Source organism: Daucus carota, chromosome 5 (genome assembly GCF_001625215.2).
Source record: "Daucus carota subsp. sativus chromosome 5, DH1 v3.0, whole genome shotgun sequence".
NCBI lineage: Eukaryota > Viridiplantae > Streptophyta > Magnoliopsida > Apiales > Apiaceae > Daucus > Daucus carota.
The window spans coordinates 7,387,839-7,406,130 of record NC_030385.2 but is presented as its reverse complement, the minus strand read 5'-3'; the positions used below and the strand labels follow the sequence as shown (position 1 = coordinate 7,406,130).

The 18,292-nt window shown below is 35.2% G+C and overlaps 3 protein-coding genes across 3 annotated transcripts; all 3 read left to right on the top strand.

Annotated features, from left to right (window-relative positions):
* Nucleotides 1–1,284: 1,284 nt before the first annotated feature.
* LOC108221264 (stemmadenine O-acetyltransferase) lies at nucleotides 1,285–2,912 on the top strand. Its single transcript, XM_017395154.2, has one exon. The coding sequence runs from the start codon at nucleotides 1,287–1,289 to the stop codon at nucleotides 2,685–2,687; it is 1,401 nt and encodes a 466-aa protein (XP_017250643.1). The 5' UTR covers nucleotides 1,285–1,286; the 3' UTR covers nucleotides 2,688–2,912.
* A 1,344-nt stretch (nucleotides 2,913–4,256) lies between these two features.
* LOC108220365 (uncharacterized) lies at nucleotides 4,257–7,878 on the top strand. The gene is made up of 11 exons (XM_017394109.2): nucleotides 4,257–4,557; nucleotides 4,924–4,981; nucleotides 5,061–5,171; nucleotides 5,286–5,423; nucleotides 5,706–5,775; nucleotides 5,858–5,913; nucleotides 6,133–6,258; nucleotides 6,552–6,691; nucleotides 6,974–7,046; nucleotides 7,125–7,199; nucleotides 7,378–7,878. Exons 1-11 carry the CDS (start codon nucleotides 4,379–4,381, stop codon nucleotides 7,681–7,683), a joined length of 1,332 nt encoding a protein of 443 aa, XP_017249598.1. The 5' UTR covers nucleotides 4,257–4,378; the 3' UTR covers nucleotides 7,684–7,878.
* Nucleotides 7,879–9,527: 1,649 nt separating this feature from the next.
* On the top strand, nucleotides 9,528–17,992 carry LOC108220128 (protein EARLY STARVATION 1, chloroplastic). The gene is made up of 11 exons (XM_017393806.2): nucleotides 9,528–10,018; nucleotides 11,578–11,669; nucleotides 11,782–11,972; nucleotides 13,094–13,133; nucleotides 14,000–14,081; nucleotides 14,222–14,299; nucleotides 14,381–14,506; nucleotides 14,836–14,957; nucleotides 16,399–16,438; nucleotides 17,471–17,545; nucleotides 17,693–17,992. The coding sequence occupies exons 1-11, from the start codon at nucleotides 9,744–9,746 to the stop codon at nucleotides 17,856–17,858; spliced, it is 1,287 nt and encodes a 428-aa protein (XP_017249295.1). The 5' UTR covers nucleotides 9,528–9,743; the 3' UTR covers nucleotides 17,859–17,992.
* The last annotated feature ends 300 nt before the right edge of the window (nucleotides 17,993–18,292 follow it).

Here is an 18,292-nt window from a genome sequence, read left to right as displayed (position 1 = left end):
CTGCACGTTTGCTGAAAAGGACTCCAATTCCACCCATTTAAGCGTTCATTATATGTATTTCTGATGTTTTGACCCTAGTACCTGCTCTGGTACAATTAATCTCTGCTTAACATTCATTAACTTGTAAAAGACCTTTTATAAAAGTCAAAGTCTTTTATTTTATTTAGAGGATCTCCAACGGCGTTGGCTAAAAGTGGTTGGCTAAATTGAACCGGTAAGACATTAGGTAAAATTTGTCGAACCTGTAAGCCATTTTGCTTCGATGGTACTGGCTATATTTTAGAAATAGTAAGTTATTATTTTTTTAAGTTGTTATAGATAAAATGTATATTATCATATCGTAATAAATGATACGAAATCTTGCTACAGATATTGCTACAGGCCTGGAGTGGTTGGCCAAATATAGCCAACATCAATTGGTTAACAATATTTTTAGACAAGAGTTATGTGTGGTTGGAGTGGAGCAAATTTGACACTAGAGCTGTAATTCGAGTCGGGCGGCTCGCGAGCTCGTCCGGCTCGAACTCGTTTAAGTGGGCTCGCCTCGGCTCGACTCGTTAAACGAGCCGAGTTCGGGCAAAGGTTTGGGTTCGTTTAATTAAACGAGCTGGCTCGACTCCCGAGTTCGGGTAGAGGTTTGGGCCCGATTAAATGTAAAATTATACGAGCTGGCTCGCTCGATTCGTGAAAACCAGCTCGTTTAGCTAAACGAGCCAGCTCGACTCGACTCGTGAAATTAACCGAGTCGAGTTCGGACAAAGATTTAGGCTCGATTAGTTAACCGAGCCGCTCGGCTTTGCTCAATTAAACCTGGCTCGAATTAGGCTCGGCTCGAAACTTGCCCGGCTCGGCTCGAATTACAGCCCTATTTCACATATTATCAATAATTTTTATTTATGGTATGATTTAATGAATTTTATCTAAGAGTTTTGATTTGTAAAAATAAAAAAAAATTAAGGGTTTTGAGGCGATGCTCTTAAGATTTGTCATCAGATTAAATGCAGATTCAGTAGTAATCTCAGCATGAACCGGAGACTTTGAAAATGACCACCCACCCCATCCAGACACAGCATTGGACAGATGAACCATTCTTACATATTCAACCTGGAGAATCATTCCTTCCATTCTTATAACACACTAGTCGACAAAGATTTTCCCATTAACTTTAATATCTTAATTCTTACGGTTTCGGAATAATATTTATTCTAAATGTTAAAAAATATATATAATAGAATCATGTACTAGTTTTTAATAATGCTCATCTTGTTGTATAAATAGCCAAGTGCATGATATTTGGGGACATCCCATTCTCAAATACTTTGATTTGTATGTGTTATAGTAAAGCAACAATGACGAGAGTTGAGATCATCTCGAAACAGAACATCAAACCATCTTCTCCCACTCCTCAACATTTGAAAATTTTCAAGCTTTCTCTGCTTGATCAACTCATCCCTGCTCCTTTTGTTCCAATGGTTATGTTCTATCCAAACAACTATGGGGTTATTGACAATAAGCATCATGATGTCCAAGAAAGATTAGTCCTGTTGAAACAATCATTGTCACATACGCTAACCCGTTTTTACCCGCTTGCTGGAATAGTAAAAAATGATCTGTGGATTGATTGTAATGACCAAGGGGCTTATTTTGCAGTAGCTAAGGTCAGTTGTGATCTTAACCAGTTTCTTGATGATCCTAATTTGCTGCTCATAAATAAGTTTCTACCGCTTAGTTTCACGGAGCAGAGTAGTGGAGGCCAAGTGACGAATATTCAAGTAAACACTTTTGAGTGTGGGGGAATGGCCATTGCTGTGTGCATCTCACACAAAATTCTTGATGGTGCTGCACTCAGCACTTTCTTGACAGCATGGTCTGGCACGGCTCGTGGATTGGAAAAGGCCGTGTGTCCTGATTTTGTCGCGTCATTGTTGTTCCCTGCTGATGATCAGCTTTGGCTCAAAGATGCATCCATGGTCATGTGGGGTTCATTGTTCAAGAAAGGAAAGTGTACTACAAGGAGATTTGTATTTGATGGTTCCGCTATAGCTACTCTTAAAAAAATGACAACTGACAAAAATGTGGTGCAAAATCCTACCCGCGTAGAGGCTGTGTCGGCCTTCATCTGGAAATGTGCTATGGTTGCATCAGAAAAGAAAGGCGGTGCCAAGAATTTGTCCCTTCTAACTCATGTTGTGAATCTCCGGAGAAGAATGAAACCAGCTCTGTCAAAAGAGTCTATTGGCAATTTAATCTGGATAGCTAGTGCAAAATGTTATGATAAGCTGGGATACGGGGATTTGGTGGAGCAGGTGAGGAATGGCATATCAGAAATAAATGGCGAATACGTGAAGCAAATGATGGGTGATCCTGGTGCTGCAGTGATGAGTAAATCAATGAAGGAAATCGGAGATTTTGGGTCAAAAGAAGAGGTGGATCACTATGCATGCACCAGCTGGTGCAACTTTGATTTTTATGAGGTTGATTTTGGGTGGGGAAGGCCTGTTTGGGTTAGTAATGTTGGTTTAGAAGGCGAGGTGCTTATGAATTTCATCGTTTTGATGGACACGAAATGTGGCGGAGGGATTGAAGCATGGCTGACACTTGATGAACAAGAAATGGATATTCTGGAGCATGATCATCATCTCTTGGCTTTGGCTTCTTTGGATCCGAGTCCTCTTCAAATTTGTTAATTATTATGAATATGCCATATTGCCGTGTGCCGTATGGTTTGATGCTTATTATCATTCTCAAGTTGGAGAGTTTGTCACGGAGCAAACTGCCGTTTAGACCATCTCACTTGTATACAGGAATATATTTGATTCTCAGTTTTGGGAGTTTAAGTTATTCTCTAGTGAATAAGTATGTCAATATATGTAGCCGCACTTTCAAATTATTTGTACAAGTCTTGCTTTTAAGTGTGATTTGGATTTTGTGTGAAAATGTGGGGGTTTAGACAACTTTATGTGCTTCCTACTTTTATGCAATTGCATGCGCTTCTGAGCTCCGGAATGTAATAATTTAAGTACGTGTGGGTTGTATGAGCGGACTAGAGTTCATTCCTCACCGCTCATCAACATTTATATTGCTGCATACAAATGAACAAGTATTCAAGATGACAGGCATAAAATGGATGATGTAATATTTTTTTACCAGTCTGTAGTGTTTGCCCGGGTTCCAAACAATTTTCAAAATGAATTTGAAGGAGGAAAAGGATAGTTTAAAATAAAATTTTTGAAAAACCTTTCCTGTTTGATTGCATTCGAGTCGATATTACCCTCCTAAGTCATGAGAGCAGCTGTAGTGGTGCACATTTTAGTGGGACATGCAATGTCACTGACGAGTTAAACGACGTTTTGGTCGCTCAACCGACTGGAAACTTGCAATTGGATTATCTAACTCAAAAAACTTTTAGTAACATCATTATATTTTTAAAAAATTTCATTCATGTCACTAACCGTTACACTCCGTTAAAAATTTGACGGAAAACTGACTAAGCGTCGTGACTTGACTTAAATAAATCCACCGTGGCATGTACATTCAGCTGAAGCGTCATTTTGGTCACTCAACTGACTACAAACTTGCAATCGGATCATCAAACTTTCATTTAGATCACTTATCATAATATCCGTTAAAAATAATAAAAAAAAAGAATTAAAAGCTATCATGCATCCCACCTTTTTTTTCTCTCTTAAAAATTTCGAAACTTATTAACAAATGAAACAAATACACACACATAAAATCATTAGTTGCACCCACAAAAACCTAACTTTTGTTTATCTCTTATCGTTTTATATACTTTTATAAGGTCATTTTGGAAAGACTCATTAAATTTTTGATGGACTTTTCTATCATTGACCAAAAGATATATAAAATGGCAATAGATTAATAAGTATGAAGTTTTGGTGAGATAGACTCACAATTCGAGCCCACAATTCGGCCCGAGTACCCACCGACTAAAATTTTAATGTTTCGGGTTTAGTAGTATAATATAGATTTGATAATCTTTTTAATGATGTATTTTTCATAATTTTATTCAATTATTTAATATACATATTTTTCAGTCAAAATCAAGTCAAATTAATCATGAAAAAGTCTAATACGACAGTTAATTTAGGACGGGGGAGGGAGTAACCAAAATTTTACATTAAAAATCTGAGAATCATACCAGAAAATTTAATATTTTAATTTTGTAAATTTTATGCTCAGGATTCATTGAACACTTCATTTAATTACATTGCCTGGTAATGTAAAGTCATAAAGCGATCACATAAATCCAAACAGAGAAGTATTTTAAAGGGGCCGGTTAAAAATTTGAGGCTCAATAAAAAAGTTTAGTACTTTGTCAAATCTGAGTGAACAAATGAACAAACAAATCAAATGAATGGAAATCATTGTTTCACAGATTCAGATGGGTTGTCGATGTCTTCAACAATGTTGTTCTCTCCCCTCCCTCTTCATTATTTTCATCCTTTTCTTCTCTAATTTTTTCATCATTTATGCTCAAACTGATCCAGCCTTGCCTTCTTTTACCCCCATTAATCGAGATCTTTATCATCGAAGGTATTATTCGTTGACCCTTTTCGTTTTTATTCTTTTAGGCAATGATAGTTATGTATAATTTATGATGCTTTATGGCTGTTGATTCTTGATTTATATAAATATATATATAAATAAATATATATATATATATATATATATATATATATATATATATTGTTGCTTGTTGGTTGGTTGTATTGTATATAAAAGGGAGACAAATTTATGGATTAATTATGTGTATCTTTGTTGGGTTTGTTGAGTTATGACATATGGATCATTTGAGAAGATAAAGATTGGATCTTGAGTGTTCTTTTTCTTTTTTTGGTCTGAATATCTGATCTTTGATAAAGTTAAAGTTGCTAAGTTCTTGAATGTATCTTTTATCAGTGATGCATTACTGGAAGAAATTAAAGGTTTGGTTAATCGTCACCCGGACAAACTCTCGGTAAGTTTTGTAGAAAATTTGGGGTTGCGGTATGTGATTGTATGGATTTCATTGAATTAATGCTTTATATTTACCACAGATGGAGATATTGAATGGTCAAAATAGGGGCTACGAGGCTGATCTTAATGTAGTAACATACTGTCAGAATAGGAAAGAGACTGATGAGAAGTCAAAGTTTCGGATTCTAATTGTAAGTTGGATAACTTTGCTGGAGTTCTTGGACTTTAAAATGAATATAGAGTGGTTAGATTGTTTCAGATTGGTAATGTCTGGTGTTTTTGACAGATGATTGCTTGTATTCCAGAGTTTTGGTCAGCACGCGAGGGAGCTTATTACAACTGAGCTTGCATTGCGGGTCATCTCTATATTAAGTGAAGAACAATTTCTACCCAAAATGGATCAGGTTTTATTAAACCGTACCCTGGAGAAGCTTGTAATTAAGGTAACTCTCTCCTGGCACCTGAACTATAACAAGCAATAATGTTGATTCTTATATGTCACGTGCCTTCGACATCTTATTTGTAAGTCGTTCCAATTATGCAACACTGGATTTACTATGCATTAGGCTTATTCTGGTGCAATTTATGTCATTTTGAGATAATTTCCTTGTTATTCATAATTCTAGGAGCCAGTAGTGAACATCTTTTATAGGCTGTTTGTTCAACTGCCTGATAAAGGTAAACATTATGTGATATGAGAAAGCTAATGTATATTGATCTTTTAGGTAATACCAATGGAAAATGTGAATGGACGCAAACTTGTTGAAGATGGAGATCTTTGTGAAAGAAGAAATGGTCTTGCGCTTTGCCTTAGTAATTTAGATTCCAGCATTACTTTTTTATAAGAGTGTGGTAGCTTAGTTTGTGCTATGTGCAGGAAGAGGAGTTGATCTCAATCGAAATTGGAGTGTAGACTGGGGTAAAAAGGAGAAGGTTAGTTCAAATATGCGAGGAATCTCTTCTTCTTGCAGTACTACTTTTTTTAAATTACGTTTCATTGCTTTTGTTTAAAATGTGTCTGGAAATACCACCACTATTCTCATTCTCTTGTTGTCTGTTTTTGGAATAAATATATATAACTTAAGCCGAAGAGATACTGCCAGAATTAGCTTTCTTTTCATCGTTCCCTCCATTATTTTGATAAAATATCAGGACTATGATCCCTATGAAGAGAATCCTGGAACTGGCCCTTTTAGTGAGCCCGAGAGCACATTGATGCGGAAACTTTCTGGATCATTTGAACCACATATGTGGATCAATATGCATTCTGGAATGGAGGTATGAGCTTTCCCTTTTTCTTACTATAACCCTGATTCCTGTGCTTTTTAAATTGTGTCGTTACTCCTCTGAAGATACATAAAAACCCGTATTTGCAATTACCCTCCCTAGATCACTACTATTTCTTGTATCGTATTTTTGGATTTGAATTCTATGGTTAGCTTCTCTATAATAGTTAGCAAGCTAAAATGAATTGTCCAATGCACTAACTTTTTTTTCCTTTTTTGTAAAAAATTGATCTACTTCATCTTTGTTGCTAATGACATGTTTCTTCACTGATGCTTGCTTATTAGGCTCTGTTTATGCCATATGATCACAAAAACACAACCCCAGATGGATTGCCATCACAACGAATGAAGTTGATGCTTAAAAAGCTTAATTATTTTCATTGCGAAAACCGCTGCATGGTTGGATCAGGTGGAGGTTCTGTTGGGTTAGTATACTGCTCTAAACTATTTATATGATCTGCTTTTAGAAAATTCTACACTGATACATATGATTATGGCCCTCAATTGGTCTTTGGACTGAGTTTTACTGTGAGGACTATATGCCCTCTTTGCGATGTTGAAAATTTGACTTTACAGACTCCACATTGATATGTAATATAGTCAAGCTCAACCATCTAATTTCAAACATTGAGGAGTAGGATGCTAGGTTTTTTTAGTTATAAATTGTATAATAATTGTGTTATTATTATCCTTATCATCTCAAATAGGTATCTCGCCCATGGAACAACCACAGATTACATGTTTGACATTGCAAGGGTTCCCATGGCCTTCACTTTTGAGGTATTTAACGTTCTGCCTTGTTTTAGTTTTCTCTCAATGAATTTTATCCCTTAACGTCCTGATGGTGTGTTGACGCAGATTTATGGAGATATAACAGCTTCCACAAAAGACTGCTTTAAAATGTTCAATCCTGTTGATCTTCCAACCTTCAACGTATGTTATATTATCTGTTTATTCTAAATCTAACTATCCCTTTAAATACACTTCAATTTTTTAGGATGGGTCTATTGATTTGTTTGCAACTGAATTGATTTTCCAGTTGTTTCTTCATCACTTAGTATTTGACGATTTACAATAATTTTCTAATACTTCTTTACTTTTTGGATTTCAGAGAGTTATAAATGATTGGTCTGGTGCATTATTTACCCTCTTTACTATGGGTGCACGCCAGATGGATGAACTCCAATCTGAGAACTTGTCCGAATCGAAGTTGATTTCGATAGATGACTATTTAAATGGATATTTAATGGAAAGGAAAAGTAGATACGGGAAGAAAATTGAGGTTCTTGATCTGGGTATGCAAGAGATTAGAACATACTTCAGGCTCTTCTTATTATCTTCAGTGTTGTTGATGTTCATGTTTTGTTCTCGAATCAGAAAGAGTAATAGGACACTTGTTCATGCTTTGTCCATTTAAGATTTAGCCTGCCTCATCGATTTTTGTTTTTCATTCTTTTTAAGAGCCAGGTAGAATTTATTTTTTAAAGTCTGTCTGGGCAGTTACTTCTCTGTCATTTAATTTGTGAGGAAATATGATATTTGTAAAAGTACAACACATTCTTTGATATTTATTTGTGCATTAATAGAAAAGAAAGAAGTTTTGCAATGGTTATGTTTTTCTATTTCTGCCAATTCTGTATTGTTTAGCTTCTTCTAGGATTCATAGTACAACTTTTGTTCAGTATCTGCCTCGAAATGAATTGTTGGACTTGGGCACCCTTTCTTAGAACATACAATGTACAATCATAATTTGCTTTGCCATTGAGCCTAGAAGATGATTAGAACTTGAAATAGTACTGAACACTAGTATCAGCATGAACGTAATATACTAATATCTGTCGCCATTGGAGATTCAATGCAACTTGTATTACGAGTCCGATTAAGCGTATGTTGCTCAATCGATAGCAAGGTTGAGTCTGGATGGTGTTCCTAACTAATCTGTCATAGCTCTAATCCAAACTGGATGGCAATTGTTTGTATTGTGGCCTGTGGGGGTTGATTCACAACCTTCTGAATACAATCTGGTTGATATATGGTGACTAGATTGCTGACTGTGAGGATAATGCCTGTGTGTAGGGGAGAGTTTGAGTTGTCAGCTGTGGCGTAGTGGGTAGTTTACTATGAGGATGATACATGGACTGGAATTTATGTGCTGTGGGGGGCATTTCTTGGCCAAGTAGCAGTGGTCTAGTTGTCAGTTGTCATTGCTTTTGTTGAGGAAGGAGAGAGGGAAAAGCAGGGAGTGGTAGGGCTCTGTTTGCTATGAGCCTGTGAATGGTACAAGTGGCAGCATGAATAGCAAGTGCCTAGTCAGACCTACGTCATGTGTATCCACACAAAGTACACTGTCCACCTATCACTTTCACAGGGGCTGATTTGGGTCGGGGGAGTCTAACAGGTGGCTAAATGCAAATTGCTGTCTTATATTCTAGTTTAGTTATGACTTGTACATATTTTATGTAATTTTTTTTATATAAAATACGAGTCTCAAAAGTAATTTATAAAATATATTCCAATATAATTCTTTGATTAGAAAAAGTTTATCATCTTACGATTATGTGAAAGATGATGGATGAGTTTGATGTCTAATAAGAAAAATTCATTTAAATATTTCATCAAACATGCTGAAAATAAAAAATAAAACTACAAAATAACTAGCAGGTAAACAAACGAACTTGGATGAACTTTTACCGAAATCGAACAAAATCTCAATGAACTAAACAAAGTTCGATAACTTTATTGAACAAATTTTTTTGTCCGAACTCGAGTTCGGTAACAGACGAACCGAACATGTTAACGAATATGTCGAACCGAAACAAACATGAACAGTTCGCGAACAATATAAATGTATATTTTTAAATAATATTTAAGTTGTTTTTTAATTAATTTAATTAAAAAAAATTAACCCAAATATTTTATTAATATATTTTCAAATTAATACCTAAATTATGGATCTTAATATTATATATATTATATTTACATATTATATTATAAATATTTTTATTTATTGTAGAACGAACAAACACAAGCTTAACGAGCTTAATGAACCGAACTGTTCGAACCATTATTTTTTATTTTCTATTCTTTTAAATAAATGAGAAGAACTTTTAATTAAAACTTTAACATGTTAACCAAAATATCTTGTGTCATGGCCATATATAAAAATAATACTATAAGATAAAATGCAGCGAAAATGACCGATGTGAAGAGAAAAGTGAATGTAATGCTACAGCCTACAAATAGAGTACTTGAGAGGTAGATTGATATTGGGAAATCTACAACACCAACTCAACTCAACTCAAACTCACTCCTAGTAACTCAGGACTCTCAACAAATCCCCCCTCTCTCTCTTAGGGTTTATATATATAATGTATGTATGTATCTCTCCTTAGAAACCTCACTTGATCTCTCTCTCCTCTCTCGCACCAACTAATTCTCGAGCATTGTTAAGATGCCATTCTCATAAGCTTCGATTCAATGGCGGTTACTCCCACACCCCCCTTCAATGCCCTCCGCCTAGACCTATCTAATCATCACCGCCGCCAGTTTGAGTTCGTTGAGCTCAAGAAGCGCCGCAAGTTGAGTCAGTCTTCGTGGATCAAGTGCTCTGCTTCTGCTGATAGACCTGCTGTGATACGACATCGTAAATTGAGCAAGAAGCCGGAAGAGTGGCCGTTTCATCCCAAGAATAGTACTGTTTCTCGGAGATTTCCGATTCATCTTACCCCTGCATTGCCATTTGCGTCTTCTCGGTAAACTTCTGTTCGATTTGCTTAGTTTTCGAGTGTTTTAAATAGTCTGATTAGCTTAGGTTAGTATTACTATGTTAGTAAAGATTGCATTTTTACTAGAATTTGAGATACCTACCACATTGTTAGTTCAATTTTGCAAATTAGCGTAGGGAAGTATGGTAATTTCAGTAAAGGCTGCATTTTCATGACATTTGCAAATTAGCTTTGGGAAGTATGGTAATTTCAGTAAAGGTTGCATTTTCATGACAATTTTGGATACCTGCAAATGGGACTATATAATCTACTTTTGAGATTAGCTTTGGCCTTTGGGACTAGACGCTCATAAATCTATTTTCATCTTAGAGACCCCTCTCAATTACTGATACTATGTTAGGGAACCAACTATCCTAAAAACCCAAGGTGTTAGGAGAAGGAAGTAATAGAAATTTATATTATATAGTTCTTTGAAGAGATAATATCAAGAAATAACCAAAGATTATGTTTGTGATTATCAGTGTTGTGGAACACGCAAAATAAAAAAAACGCAAGCTCCAATTTTGATGCGCAGCTCGCGAAGCGTGACTACTCGCACGATTTTTTGACAAAAAATAAAATTATCTATATAATTTTGAGAATGTTACTTCTAATATAGTTTCAAGCATAAATAATAGTCTCAAACATAGTGGAGATATCGCACATAAAAATATCATATTATCAATCAATAACATTTAGTATGTTTGCAAAACGAACATTGAACTTTTGACTTGTCGTTATCCACTTGATTCCCATATTTCCATCCAATGTCAACACTTCGAGTCATCTTTAACTATGGCCACATGATCGGTAACTTTTAAGAGATTGATTTCTAAGGGGAATTTAATCAAACACCTAACAAACGTTGAAACTAGTATTTAAAATTTTGCATATATGCTAAATATTTAAGACCAGGGTATTAAAGAAATAGTGTTGACATAGAGAGAGATGAAGAGAGAGGGTTGAGAGAAGTAGAGTTTTTTTTTTTTTTATTTTTAACTTAAAGGTATTTTAGTCTTTTTATACCTTTGCGAGTTTTTGCGCTTTTCAGTGCGAGTTTTTGCGAGTAATTGCGATTTTTAGCTAATTTCGTAATCGGGCTAGATCGCTCAAATGCAGCTCGCGAAACCTTCGCCTGCTCGCAAAGCGCAATTAATCGCGATTTCAACAACACTGATTATAGCCCTTTAAGTTTTTGTGTATATAGATCAGAATACTTGCAAGCTTCTGGATTTTTGAGTGGAATGGGATCGATTCTAAATTTCAGGGGGTATATTAGGAATGGGTTAAGCATTTAATAGGAATGAGGTTCCCACTTCCAACACATTAATTTTCTTAACCAAAGACTACCACAGGAAATAAAATTCGATTTTCTAGTAATCATGTTGAAATGCGATTAACTTTAATGAATACTGTCTTCTTTTATTCAGTGACCATCCTTGTTGATTGTATTACTTAAATGTCACTTTTGCTTCTTCATGGCGATGACAAAAAGGCTGCTCTATCTACCTGAGTTTCTAATACTATAGCCCTGTCAAAATTTACAGATCTCGCCTTTCTTCAAAACAAGAGAAATTCTTCCCCCGTTGTACCCCAAGAAATTCAGGTCCTCAGTCCCGTGATACCCCTCCTAAAAGAGGTACATTGCATTAATTCTGTGAGGGTTTTACACTTCTACATTCTTAAACGTAAATAGAATTTTGTCAAAGTAATATACATATTTATGCTCGTCTTTGCTGCTTTAATAATAGATACTGGTATAGCCAATGAGAAGGACTGGGGAATTAGTCTGAATGAACATGTGAACGAGGTTGGCACTAACGAAGATGGCAGTACCTGGTACCGTGAAAGTGGCGAAGATATTGGTGATAATGGGTACAGGTGTAGATGGGCAAGGATGGGTGGTCAAAGCCACGATGGCTCCTCTGAATGGAAAGAAACGGTAAAAGCTATTTAGGATTTAATATATAATTTTTCATATGTAAAAGTTTAGTGTAATGAAATTGTACATAAATCAGTTAATGTATAGCCTTGAATCTTTTGTTTATTTAGTATGGTTATTTTAATATGTTGGACATCCAAATTATTTACACAGCAGGCTGTCAAGTTAAGGGGCCTTTATCAAAAGTGGCAAGAATAAGTTGAAATCCTAGGGGGAAAAAAAATCATCTTCTATATCAAGCCTTTAATCTGTCGTAGTAGAAGGAAAGATATAAAATATTGTCACAGTGTTAATTAAACAATAAACCATTTTGTAGTTGAAGGAAAGATATAAAATCAGGTACAGTTGTCGTATCTGGTGCACAAGGTTTCATCAATAATCGTCGTACCCAGTGCACACCACTTTGGGGAAGGATCCGAGCATTGCCTTAATTTTCCATAAGAATTTTGAGAGAAATCAGCTAAGTATCCATATTTGAAAAGTTACCATTAATTCATTATAATGGATTCCTGATCATCCTAGGAGGTCTGCTCGTTTTTAGAGAAATCAGTGACACTTTCCTTATTAAATTAATCACCGCCAAGTCATTATAATATACACCTGATTGTAATAGGAGGTCCAGCGACCAAACTGTCAGAGAATTTTTATACAACACCGCGTATCAATTTTTATGTGTAGTTCTGCAATGTTTCCTACGCATCTGAGCCCCAGTCACTCTCATTTAACTTTCTAACATTCTCGTACAAGTATATTATAACAAGAATGGTAATAAGTTTATTTTTGACCCTAAAACAGTCCTACAATGTTATTGTTCTCATTAACGCTTGTGACATCTTTAGTCATTATAACATTTTGTCAAAGTAACATCCTGTATTTTCTGGAACTCTTTTTCATATGATCAATTTCTGAAATGTGATTATCTTTGATCACAAATCCTGGATCCGGGCAGAAATCAATCTTTTTGCACTAGTGACTTCATGATCTGCAGGATAAATGCTACTTGCAACTTATGAAAGGAAACTCTTATTTTTCCATGTAGTTTGTTTTTTTGTGACCTTATTAAGTATCATCCCAGGTGGATGCATAATGCATTTAATTGGATTTGTTGATCTACTTGACAGTGGTGGGAGAAAAGTGACTGGACCGGATATAAAGAGCTTGGTATGTTACTCATCCTTTCATCTTCTTACTCTTGCCAGTCAGTTTGTTAAATTAGCTCCAGACTATCTCTCTTACTGTATTATACTATTAATTTTGATTCTCATACTAGTTTTAAGTTTGTTGCTAGTAATTATGGTATCTTTCCTTGCGATTCATGCTTAGAACAAGTGTGGCTCTGGAAATATTATTTATCTCAAGTGCCTGGATGGCTGGAAGCCTGGAACCGTCATGTCATTTATATTTTTTCCTTGTCATAATGTCATTTAGAAATTCCAATCTGTTTAAACTTCATCGTGATACCAAACTGTCACACCCTCATATCAGATATCAAAGCACTAACCCCTAATCACTATTCACTACACAACAATCTTATAAAGGAGGATATTTATATAAATCAACAATATAAAAAGATTAAACTTACATAAATCTGAAAACTATATTGCCTACTACTTCAAAACAACTAAAGGTCTAAACACACCAAAGTACTTTACACATATGGCTATCGTCCTTTCAAAATCTTATGCACTTAAACTACCATCACATCTTATTTAGTAACTAGGGCAAAAGTATCCCAGCCACTCTCCAGCTAGCACATCATTCATTCCTTGCACTTTGCTTTTCCTTTGACCGTTTGACGCGACCTTTAGTTTCACATATTATTTATTACTACTTAAGATTATTAATAATTCCATTAAACATCAGTTTGCATTTATGTTTTTTCCTTATAATTGCCTAGTAACAATTAAGCATACTAAAAATTGTTTATTTAAAGCAATTGGTGGACATGACTAAATATATAAATATATCCTTTATATTCTAAAGACTTGCACTTTCCTGGCTAATCAAATTAGTTAGTAATTTTGTAGGTGTGGAGAAATCTGGAAGAAATGCTGAAGGGGATTCATGGTGGGAAACATGGCGAGAAGTTCTTCACCAAGATGAATGGAGGTAATAATCGCTCCTAAATCCTAATCAGACTAAAAGTTTGTTACTTGTTCCACGGACAAAGGGCTAGAAACAATTATAGTGAAATGTTGAGTGTATGGAATGCCATCACCAAGTTAAACTCTTGTTCAATACAATTGCAGTAATCTTGCTAGAATAGAAAGGAGTGCACAGAAACAAGCAAAATCTGGAACAGAAAATGCCGGTTGGTATGAGAACTGGTATGTGAATGTTCATTAAATTTGCTGTTGTCTTAGACCATGATACACTCAGTATTGATGGGAAGTCATATGGAAATGTAGGTGGGAGAAATATGATGCTAAAGGATGGACTGAGAAAGGGGCACATAAGTATGGTAGACTGAATGAACAGTCATGGTGGGAGAAATGGGGAGAGCATTATGATGGAAGAGGATCCGTTTTAAAATGGTAATATTCTAATATATGTTTCAATGCTACAATTCCATGCATGATTATGCACCCTTACAACATATCCATTAGAGCTATTATACGTAAGTAAAACTCTAGTCATAAATATAAGTGAACGTATCTTCTTGTTCACTTGGCCTTATACCAAAACAGCCTTTACTACATAAAAGATTGTTAAATGAAAATTGGAAACCTCTGCCACTTTGTAAATTATATTTTGCAGTTATAGAGAATGGACAGGATGAAAGAGAAATAGGAACACTCAGCATGATATGCCTGTAGCTTATAATGTGTGCTTATTTTATATATATATTTATATAATATCTCAGGACAGACAAATGGGCCGAGACTGAATTGGGAACTAAATGGGGAGACAAATGGGAGGAGAAGTTCTTTGCTGGCATCGGTTCTCGTCAAGGGGAGACCTGGCATGTATCTCCTACTGCTGAACGTATGTCTCTCTGTGCTTTGAAATTATTTATAAATATAAGATGGTAATTATATGTATTTGTTTATATATAACACATTACATGTACTCTATGGAAGCTTCTTGGACATTGATACTCATGCCTGTGCATCTTGTCAAAGTGTCTGCATCTTATTGTTAGTTTCTATTGATAAGCAAAGCATATTGGACCATAAATTTTGTGTGCGAGATGTTTTACAGTGTGCATCGAAGTTTTTATTGACTTCAGTCTGTCCTGTTTATCGAGCATCTCCAAGAGCCTCTTAGTTGACTCTTTAATATAAACAATGTGGCTCTTAGCAATTTAGTACAAAGTTAAGAGTGTAAACTCCAACAATATTCTCTATATCTCTTCTCTATTTCATATTTTATTCGTATTGGGCTCCACTATAAAACAAAAAGAGAGGGAAAGGTGGAGGTGAATTGGAGTGAAGGAATTTTTTATTGTGCAAAATTAAGTTAAGAGGTATGTGGTGGCTCTTAACTTTGAGGAGAGAGGAGAGAGAAATAAGAGGCTCCTAGTGATTTAAGGAGCCACTAAGAGTCTCTTGGAGCAATTTTTTTCATCATCCTCCTCAAAATCTCAAGTTAGGAGTCTAAATGAAGAGCCTCTTGGAGATGCTCTAAGTTTAATATGATTGAAGAGATTTATATATTGTCAGTTAGGAAACGAAGGTTTGCATCATAACATTCATGTACAGCTACTAACCTCTATATCACAACTTAGGCTACATGTTAACAAATTTTCTTAATCTTTCCTTTCTTCAGTTTCATAAATAGGCAACTACTTCCAGTGCGGAATAGGTCTGCATTTCAGTCCCTCTGCACCTCTATTCAATCCTTCCTTTGTAACATAAAGGTTTAATATGTATCATTAATGCAATATTGGATGTTAGAAATACAAGTCCTGTAATATTAGAACTCTTCAGACATTTGAGTTTGAGTTATTTATGATTTCTCCTATCATCTACAATTACACAAAAAGCTCTTTCTTATATTCTAACCCCATGCAAACCCCCAATTAAGACTCCATGATCCATATTTTCAAAAATGTAATGATAATATCAAGTTTGACAAATATACTGCTGAGAAGAGGTCATAGGATGCTTAATTGTAAAATGGGTATTTTATTGCTTATCTTCTTATAAAGATAAATATAGACTGCAATGATATGTATATGAACAGAATAAGTATATTACCGAAAACCGAGGAAATTTGATTGATATATTATTAACTGTATGATAATTAAATTTCTATATTACAAATTATACGGCACCTTAATTTTAAGTGGAATGAGCACCTTATTTGAGATTCTCACTGAATAGATTCAACCGAGATGAGAGCACTACCTCATAAATTTACTGATTAAGTTCTATTTTTTTCCGCTTATCATTGTGGAGTCTAAAAGTTTTTCTCCTTTGTCTAGGTTGGTCGCGGACTTGGGGAGAAGAACACTTCGGGAACGGGTATGCAGCATAAATTTTCTTCATCTGGATTTAAGCTTTTTATTATATTATATGGCTACAATTTGAATGCTAAACCAATTTGTCTTACTTTTACAAACTGCCTCTTTTAACCCCATTATAGATTAATTGTTTTGACTTGTGATGAACCAAATGTAGGTCTTATAAGAGTCATATATAACATAGCACTCTTGCTAATCCAAAGTAAAACAGAAAATGCTTTTTTCTCCAAACTTGGTATTAATTTTAAAATGAGCAAGGCTAAAAACCAGTGCTTGCTTAGATATTATGTGTGTACATATACAAAGATGAGGTCTGTTCCGCCAAAAAGAGTCCAAAATACTACAATTAGGGACAGTGTGGACCAAATTACCATAGTTTTGGATGAGGGTGTGTTATAGGTGATAAAAGTATGTACATTTCTTCTTCCAAAGAATTAATATTTCCCTGTGTAGCGCATTTCTTGGACTGGTAAGAGTTGTCACAATTTGTGTGTAAACGATGCATAATAGATGTAGTTGTGCCTGACCCTGATGTAGGAGAAGTGATGCACATTTCTGCATTGCATAGAAGTCCCACACAATGTTGTGGTGTCCCAAAACATTCATAATTACTGCTGTCTTCGAACCCAACAGCAGTTGTAGGTGCAAAGCAAGTCCTACATGTGGGATTTATTTGGTAATTTCGGCCTTTAGCCCTTTCACCTGCTAATAACTTTCAGGCAGTATCATATTGCTTATAGATGTTGCAACTGATTAAGTATTTAGTAAGAAATATGTATTTATCTGTGTAAGTTTGTATAGATTGTTAAAAATGAAATAAGAAGTATTTATCTGTGTAAGTTTGTATAGAATGTTAAAAATGAAATAAGAATATATTTGAACAAGGATAGCTTATTTGAAAGTATATATTTAATTTAACAAATGGGCTCTCCACTTTTCTCATTTAAAATGAATCTAGTATATACGATCTGCAACTTTGGCTGTGAATAATTTGTGTGGTCAAGTATAATTTACACGGTCTGTTTCTCAACAGCAAAGTGCACAAATACGGCAAGAGCACAACAGGCGAGAGCTGGGATATTGTAGTAGATGAAGAGACTTACTATGAGTAAGACATCTTCTTAATTTTCTAATAGTCTGCCTGAGAAGTATTATCCTGATCTGACACTGGTGTTCACTTGTATGACTGTCATTTCTTAGCCCCAAGAGAATTACTTTTTACATCATAATCGTTTGTTTTGATTTCTGATTGAAGGGCTGACCCCCATTACGGATGGGCGGATGTTGTTGGAGACTCCTCCCAGTTGCTTTCTATCAGTCCCCGGGAAAGGCCACCAGGTGTCTTCCCAAATCTTGATTTCGGGACTTCTCCATCACCTCCAAACGATGATGAGCCGGAGTTGCCTTCTTCACCCCGATGACATTTTTGAAATCCAATTCAAGTACATTTGTAATAGATGGTATAAAATCATTATGGAACTCCATTTCTATGGTTGAAGGAAAAAACCTGCCAAAATACATTTATTTATTCATTTAGACAGTAGGAATTGCTTTATACATTGGTGTTCAACTGTTCCTAGAGGACCCTTGTATTTTAAGATGTTAATGCAGTCCATTGTGTTTTAAAGCATTTTGCTGCGGAAAACCAGTTATATTATGCGTGCGTCTTGATAAGTGATAGATTCGTGTAATCATCCATAGCAATTTAATTTGCCGGAAGACATCAAGTCTAAATGTTTTATATAAATATATGCAGGAGGCTACAATAACTATCAGTGGTTTTATTACTCCAATAAAAACTGTTGGATCCAATTGCCATACTACTCTATATGGTAATTTAATGTTCAGTTCATGG